This window comes from Pezoporus wallicus, unplaced genomic scaffold (assembly GCF_028554395.1).
Source record: "Pezoporus wallicus isolate ANWC-B61680 ecotype Strahan unplaced genomic scaffold, APGP_CSIRO_Pwel_v1 contig_14647, whole genome shotgun sequence".
NCBI classification, from domain to species: domain Eukaryota; kingdom Metazoa; phylum Chordata; class Aves; order Psittaciformes; family Psittacidae; genus Pezoporus; species Pezoporus wallicus.
In genome coordinates, this window is record NW_026642065.1 from 1 (window position 1) to 8,546 (window position 8,546).

Sequence of the window (8,546 nt, forward strand, 5' to 3'; positions counted from 1 at the left end):
CCCCATGGTCACCCCATGGCCACCCCATGGCCACCCCATGGTCACCCCATGGCCACCCCATGGTCACCCCATGGCCAGCACCCCATGGCCACCCCATGGCCACCACCCCATGGTCACCCCATGGCCAGCACCCCACGGCCACCCCATGGCCACCCCATGGTCACCCCATGGCCAGCTCCCCATGGCCACCCCATGGCCACCCCATGGCCAACCCATGGCCACCGCCCCATGGCCAGCACCCCATGGCCACCCTATGGCCACCCCATGGCCAGTGCCCCATGGCCACCCCATGGCCAGCGCCCCATGGCCAGAGCCCCATGGTCACCCCATGGCCACCCCATAGCCAGCGCCCCATGGCCACCCCATACCCACCCATATCCCCCTATCCCCACCCATATCCCCCGTCCCCCTCCATATCCCTCCATACCCACCCCATACCCCCCACACACCCCCCACCCCCATATCCCCCCATCCCCACCCCATACCCTCCCCGTTCCCCCCCCCATATCCACCCCATATCCCCCATACCCCCCATATCCCTCCATACCCACCCCATACCCCCCCCCCCCCACCCCATACCCCCCGTTCTCAAGGATGGGGTGGAGCTCACGCGGGAGGAGACCTTCAAGTACCGCTTCAAGAAGGACGGGCGCAAGCAGTTCCTCATCATCAACGAGGCCACCAAGGAGGACGCCGGCCGCTACAAGATCCGCACCAATGGCGGCGAGAGCGAGGCCGACGTCATCGTGGAAGGTACCCAGGAGGTTTCACGGGGTCTCCAGGGGGTCCCAGGGGGTCTCCAGGAGGTCTTATGGGGTCTCCAGGAGGTTTTATGGGGTCTCCAGGAGGTTTTATGGGGTCTTCATGAGGTTTTATGGGGTCTCCAGGAGGTTTTATGGGGTCTTCATGAGGTTTTATGGGGTCTCCAGGAGGTTTTATGGGGTCTTCATGAGGTTTTATGGGGTCTCCAGGAGGTTTTATGGGGTCTTCATGAGGTTTTATGGGGTCTCCAGGAGGTCTTATGGGGTCTCCAGGAGGTTTTATGGGGTCTTCATGAGGTTTTATGGGGTCTCCAGGAGGTTTTATGGGGTCTCCAGGAGGTCTTATGGGGTCTACATGAGGTTTTATGGGGTCTTCATGAGGTTTTATGGGGTCTTCATGAGGTTTTATGGGGTCTCCAGGAGGTTTTATGGGGTCTCCAGGAGGTTTTATGGGGTCTCAATGAGGTTTTATGGGGTCTTCATGAGGTTTTATGGGGTCTCAATGAGGTTTTATGGGGTCTCCAGGAGGTTTTATGGGGTCTCCAGAAGGTCCCATGGGGTTTCCATGAGGTTTTATGGGGTCTTCATGAGGTTTTATGGGGTCTCCAGGAGGTTTTATGGGGTCTCCATGAGGTTTTATGGGGTCTTCATGAGGTTTTATGGGGTCTCCATAGGGTCTCCAGGGGGTCCCATGGGGTCTCCAGGAGGTCTTATGCGGCCTCCAGGAGGTTTTATGGGGTCTCCATAGGGTCTCCAGGGGGTCCCATGGGGTCTTCATGAGGTTTTATGTGGTCTCCAGGAGGTCCCATGGGGTCTCCAGGGGGTCCCATGGGGTCTCCAGGAGGTCTTATGGGGTCTTCATGAGGTTTTATGGGGTCTTCATGCGGTTTTATGGGGTCTTCATGAGGTTTTATGGGGTCTCCATGAGGTTTTATGGGGTCTTCATGAGGTTTTATGGGGTCTCCAGGAGGTTTTATGGGGTCTTCATGAGGTTTTATGGGGTCTCCAGGAGGTTTTATGGGGTCTCCAGAAGGTCCCATGGGGTTTCCAGGAGGTTTTATGGGGTCTCCATAGGGTCTCCATGAGGTCTTATGGGGTCTTCATGAGGTTTATATGTGTGGGTCCCTGCCCCCACGTGTGTGTCTCTGCCCCACTGACCACGTGTGTGTCCCTGCCCCCCATGTGTGTGTCCCTGCCCCACTGACCACGTGTGTGTCCCTGCCCCCCATGTGTGTGTCCCTGCCCCACTGACCACGTGTGTGTCCCTGCCCCACTGACCACGTGTGTGTCCCTGCCTCACTGACCGCGTGTGTGTCCCTGCCCCACTGACCACGTGTGTGTCCCTGCCCCACTGACCACGTGTGTGTCCCTGCCCCACTGACCACGTGTGTGTCTCTGCCCCCCATGTGTGGGTCCCTGCCCCCACGTGTGTGTCCCTGCCCCACTGACCACGTGTGTGTCCCTGCCCCACTGACCACGTGTGTGTCCCTGCCCCATGACCACGTGTGTGTCCCTGCCCCCCATGTGTGGGTCCCTGCCCCACTGACCGCGTGTGTGTCCCTGCCCCCCATGTGTGTGTCCCTGCCCCACTGACGGCGTGTGTGTCTCTGCCCCCCATGTGTGGGTCCCTGCCCCACTGATCGCGTGTGTGTCCCTGCCCCCCATGTGTGGGTCCCTGCCCCACTGACCACGTGTGTGTCCCTGCCCCCCATGTGTGGGTCCCTGCCCCCCTGACCGCGTGTGTGTCCCTGCCCCCCATGTGTGGGTCCCTGCCCCACTGACCGCGTGTGTGTCCCTGCCCCCCATGTGTGGGTCCCTGCCCCACTGACCGCGTGTGTGTCCCTGCCCCACTGACCGCGTGTGTGTCCCTGCCCCCCATGTGTGTGTCCCTGCCCCACTGACGGCGTGTGTGTCCCTGCCCCACTGACCACGTGTGTGTCTCTGCCCCCCATGTGTGTGTCCCTGCCCCCCATGTGTGTGTCTCTGCCCCACTGACCACGTGTGTGTCTCTGCCCCCCATGTGTGTGTCCCTGCCCCACTGACCACGTGTGTGTCCCTGCCCCCCATGTGTGTGTCCCTGCCCCCCACGTGTGGGTCCCTGCCCCACTGACCGCGTGTGGGTCCCTGCCCCCCAGAGAAGCAGCTGGAGGTGCTGCAGGCCATGGCGGACCTCACGGTGCAGGCCTCGGAGCAGGCTCGCTTCAAGTGCGAGGTCTCGGACGAGCGCGTCACCGGGCGCTGGTTCAAGAACGGCGTCGAGGTGAAGCCAAGCAAGAGGATCCACATCAGCCACAGCGGCAGGTGGGGGATGTGGGGCGGCCGTGGGGCGGGTGTGGGGCGGATGTGGGGCGGATGTGGGGTGGTGGTGGGGCGGGTGTGGGGTGGGTGTGGGGCGGAGGTGGGGTGGTGGTGGGGCAGATGTGGGGCGGTGGTGGGGCGGATGTGGGGCGGAGGTGGGGCGGATGTGGGGCGGGTGTGGGGCGGGTGTGGGGCGGATGTGGGGCGGAGGTGGGGCGGATGTGGGGCGGTGGTGGGGCGGATGTGGGGCGGAGGTGGGGCGGATGTGGGGCGGGTGTGGGGCGGGTGTGGGGCGGGTGTGGGGTGGGTGTGGGGCGGAGGTGGGGTGGAGGTGGGGCAGATGTGGGGCGGTGGTGGGGCGGATGTGGGGCGGAGGTGGGGCGGATGTGGGGCGGGTGTGGGGCGGGTGTGGGGCAGCGGTGGGGTGGTGGTGGGGCGGCTGTGGGGCAGATGTGGGGCGGGTGTGGGGCGGAGGTGGGGCGGATGTGGGGCGGATGTGGGGTGGTGGTGGGGCAGATGTGGGGCGGGTGTGGGGCGGAGGTGGGGTGGTGGTGGGGCAGAGGTGGGGCGGATGTGGGGCGGTGGTGGGGCGGATGTGGGGCGGATGTGGGGCGGAGGTGGGGCGGATGTGGGGCAGTGGTGGGGTGGTGGTGGGGCGGCCATGGGGTGGCTTTGGGGCGGCAGTGGGGCGGTGGTGGGGTGGTGGTGGGGTGGTGGTGGGGCAGCGGTGGGGCGGCTGTGGGGCGGTGGTGGGGCGGCCGTGGGGCTGGAGGGGAGGATAGGGGAATCAATGTGGGGCTTGGGGGGCAGAAGTGGGGCAGCAGTGGGGCAGCGGTGGGGTGGCTGTGGGGCGGCGGTGGGGCAGCAGTGGGGCGGCTGTGGGGCGGCGGTGGGGTGGTGGTGGGGCGGCCATGGGGTGGCTTTGGGGCGGCTGTGGGGCGGTGGTGGGGTGGTGGTGGGGCAGCCAGGGGGCAGATGTGGGGCTGGAGGGGGAGGATAGGAGAATCAATGTGGGGCTTGGGGGCATCAATGTGGGGCTTGGGGGGATCAATGGGGTCTTGGAGGAATCAATGTGGGGATTGGGGGCATCAGTGGGGTCTTGGAGGCATCAATGGGGTCTTGGGGGCATCAATGGGGTCTTGGAGGTATCAATGGGGTCTGGAGGAATCAATGGGGTCTTGGGGTCACCAATGGGGTCTTGGGGTCATCAATGGGGTCTTGGGGTCACCAATGGGATCTTGGAGGCATCAATGGGGTCTTGTGGGCATCAATGGGGTCTTGGAGGAATCAATGGGGTCTGGAGGAATCAATGGGGTCTTGGGGTCATCAGTGGGGTCTTGTGGGCATCAATGGGGTCTTGGAGGAATCAATGGGGTCTTGTGGGCATCAATGGGGTCTTGTGGGCATCAATGGGGTCTTGTGGGCATCAATGGGGTCTTGAGTTCATCAATGGGGTCTTGGAGGAATCAATGGGGTCTGGAGGAATCAATGGGGTCTTGGGGTCATCAATGGGGTCTTGTGGGCATCAATGGGGTCTTGAGTTCATCAATGGGGTCTTGGAGGAATCAATGGGGTCTTGTGGGCATCAATGGGGTCTTGTGGGCATCAATGGGGTCTTGTGGGCATCAATGGGGTCTTGGAGGAATCAATGGGGTCTTGGGGTCATCAATGGGGTCTTGGAGGCATCAATGGGGTCTTGAGTTCATCAATGGGGTCTTGGAGGAATCAATGGGGTCTTGTGGGCATCAATGGGGTCTTGAGTTCATCAATGGGGTCTTGGAGGCATCAATGGGGTCTTGTGGGCATCAATGGGGTCTTGGGGTCATCAATGGGGTCTTGGAGGCACCAATGGGGTCTTGGGGTCACCAATGGGGTCTTGGGGTCACCAATGGGGTCTTGGGGTCATCAATGGGGTCTTGGGGTCACCAGTGGGGTCTTGTGGGCATCAATGGGGTCTTGAGTTCATCAATGGAGCTCTTAGGAGCGATGGAGCCATCGATGGGGTCTTGGAGGCCCCAATGTGGGTCTCAAGCACCCATGGGGGTCCTGGCTTGGCGGCGCCCCGCCGGGGTGGGTGCTGGGTGCTGGGTGCTGGGTGCTGACCCCCCCCCCACCCATGGGTGCTCAGGATCCACTCGCTGGTGATCGATGACGTGCGGCCCGAGGACGAGGGCGATTACACCTTCGTGCCCGACGGCTTCGCGCTCACCCTATCGGCCAAGCTCAACTTCCTGGGTGAGCCTATGGGGCGCTATGGGGTGCTATGGGGCGCTATGGGGCGCTTGTGGGGTGGGGGGATTTATGGGGTGGGGGGGTTTATGGGGTGGGGGGATTATGGGGTGGGGGTACTTATGGGGTGGGGGAATTATGGGGTGGGGGGATTTATGGGGATGGGAGGGCACTTATGGGGCTGGGGGTGCTTATGGGGTGGGGGGATTTACGGGGATTGGGGGTGCTTATGGGGTGGGGGCCTTATGGGGATGGGAGTGCACTTATAGGGATTGGGGTGCTTATGGGGTGAGGGTGCTTATGGGGATGGGGGGCACTTATGGGGATTGGGGTGCTTATGGGGATTGAGGGTGCTTATGGGGATGGGGGTGCTTATAGGGCTGGGGGTGCTTATGGGGATATGGGTGTCACTTATGGGGCTGAGGGGTGCTTGTGGGGCTGGGGGGTGCTTATGGGGCTGGGGAAATCACTTATGGCACTGGGGAGGTCACTTCTGGGGCTGGGGGAGTTTCACTTGTGGGGCTGGAGGGTTCACTTCTGGGGCTGGGGGTCACTTATGGGGCTGGGGAGTTTCACTTGTGGGGCTGGAGAGTTCACTTATGGGGCTGGGGGTTACTTATGGGATTGGGGAGGTCACTTATGGGGCTGCGGAGGTCACTTCTGGGGCTGGGGAGGTCACTTATGGGTCTGCAGAGTTCACTTATGGGGCTGCGGAGGTCACTTATGGGGCTGCGGAGATCACTTATGGGGCTGCGGTGGTCACTTATGGGGCTGGGGAGGTCAGTTATGGGGCTGCGGAGGTCACTTATGGGGCTGCGGAGGTCACTTATGGGGCTGGGGAGCTCACTTCTGGGGTGCCGATGCCATTGACCCTTGTGCCCCACAGAGATCAAGGTGGAATACGTCCCCAAGCAAGGTAAGGGGCACCCTTGGGTGCCGGTGGAGGGGGGGCTTTGAGGTGATGCTCGTTCCCCCCACCCCCCATAACCCCCCCCAACCCCTGCCCCATAACCTCCCCCCCTCCCCTGCCCCATAGAGCCCCCCAAGATCCACCTGGACACGTCCAAGGGGGCGGGCGCCGAGAGCACCGTGGTGGTGGTGGCGGGGAACAAACTGCGCCTCGAGGTGCCCATCTCGGGGGAGCCCGCGCCCGTCGTCACCTGGAGCAAGGGCGAGGAGGTGACAGCGGGACCCCCGCGCCCCACATCCCCTACCCCACATCCCCATATACCCCATAGCCCGCACCCCATAGCTCACAGCCTATATCCTGCATCCCATATCCCACATCCAACATTGGGTCCCATTGGGTTGCGTTGAGTTTCATTGAGTCCCATTGGGTTGCGTTGAGCCCCATTGAGTCCCATTGGGTCCCATTGGGTTGCGTTGAGTTTCATTGAGTCCCATTGGGTTGCGTTGAGCCCCATTGAGTCCCATTGAGTCCCATTGGGTTCCGTTGAGCCCCATTGAGTCCCATTGGGTTGCGTTAAGCCCCATTGAGTCCCATTGGGTTCCGTTGAGCCCCATTGAGTCCCATTGAGCCCCATTGGGTTCCGTTGAGCCCCATTGAGCCCCATTGAGCCCCATTGAGTCCCATTGAGCCCCATTGAGTCCCATTGGGTTCCATTGAGTCCCATTGATTGCCATTGAGCCCCAGATTCCCATTGAGTCCCATTGGGTCCCATTGGGTTCCATTGAGTCCCATTGGGTGCCATTGAGTCCCATTGATTCCCATTGGGTCCCATTGAGTTCCATTGAGTCCCATTGAGTCCCATTGATTCCCTTTGGGTCCCATTGGGTTCCATTGAGCCCCATTAAGTCCCATTGGGTCCCATTGAGTCCTATTGGGTCCCATTGGGTCCCATTGGGTTCCATTGAGCCCCATTGAGTCCTATTGGGTGCTATTGAGCCCCATTGATTCCCATTGGGTTCCATAGAGCCCCGTTGAGTCCCATTGGGTCCCATTGGGTCCCACTAAGTCCCATTGGGTCCCACTAAGTCCCATTGGGTCCCATTGAGTCCCATTGACTTCCATTGGGTCCCATTGAGTCCTGTTGACTTCCATTGAGTCCCACTGGGTCCCATTGAGTCCCATTGGGTCCCATTGGGTCCCATTGACTTCCATTGAGTCCCATTGAGTCCTGTTGACTTCCATTGAGTCCCATTGGGTCCCATTGACTTCCATTAAGTCCCACTGACTTCCATTGAGTCCCACCGGGTCCCATTGTGTGCCGTTGAGTCCCATTGAGTCCCATTGGGTCCCATTGTGTGCCGTTGAGTCCCATTGAGTCCCATTGGGTCCCATTGAGTGCCGTTGAGTCCCACTGTGCCCCATTGAGTCCCATTGAGTGCCGTTGAGTCCCACTGTGCCCCATTGAGTCCCATTGTGTGCCGTTGAGTCCCATTGAGTCCCATTGGGTCCCATTGAGTGCCGTTGAGTCCCACTGTGCCCCCTTGAGTCCCACCCCCTCCTCGGCCCGTGCTGACGTCACGCTGACGTCACAGGCGTTCACGGCCCGCGAGGGCCGCGTTCACCTGGAGGAGCGCCCGGGGCTCTGCAGCTTCGTCATCGAGAGCGCGGAGCGGGCGGACGAGGCCACGTACGGGATCCGGGTGAGCAATCCGGCGGGAGAGGACACGGCCACCATCATCATCCGCGGGGGGGGGGGTGGGGGGGGGGGGGGGGGGGGGGTGGGGGGGGGGGGGGGTGGGGGGTGGGGGGGGGTGGGGGGGGGGGGTGGGGGGGGGGGGGGGGGGATGGGGGGGGGGGGGGGATGGGGGGGATGGGGATGGGATGGGGATGGGGATGGGGATGGTAATGATGGGGTGGGGTTGGGGCTGGGGTGGTCCTGGGGTGGGGATGGGGGGGATGGGATCAGGGCAGCATCTTTGCCCCCCCCCCCCCCCCATCTCCCCCCTTGCCCCCAGATGTCCCCGACCCCCCCGAGAACGTCCGGGTCACGGCCGTGGGTGAGGACTGGGCCTCGCTGAGCTGGGACCCCCCCAAGTACGATGGGGGGCAGCCGGTGACCGGTGAGTGGGGGGCCCTGGGACCCCTTCAGACCCCTTGTGACTCCCAGGCCCAATCCCAATCCCATTCTCGGATATCCCATATAACCCATATCCCATACCCCATATACCCCATACCTCATATATGCCATACCGCATACCCCATATACCCCATACCCCACATCCCATACCCCATATACCCCATACTCCATATACCCCACACCCCATGTACCCCATACACCCCACACCCCA

General features: G+C 62.2%; 1 protein-coding gene across 1 annotated transcript; it reads left to right on the top strand.

Moving 5' to 3' along the window:
- Window positions 1-593: 593 nt before the first annotated feature.
- Window positions 594-8,318, top strand: LOC130608719 (myosin-binding protein C, fast-type-like; the record flags this gene model as incomplete). The annotated part of the gene is made up of 7 exons (XM_057426915.1): window positions 594-753; window positions 2,897-3,062; window positions 5,188-5,294; window positions 6,175-6,204; window positions 6,325-6,467; window positions 7,791-7,953; window positions 8,214-8,318. Coding segments are annotated over 7 exons (874 nt in total), but the record flags the coding sequence as incomplete, so codon positions are not given.
- Window positions 8,319-8,546: the final 228 nt, after the last annotated feature.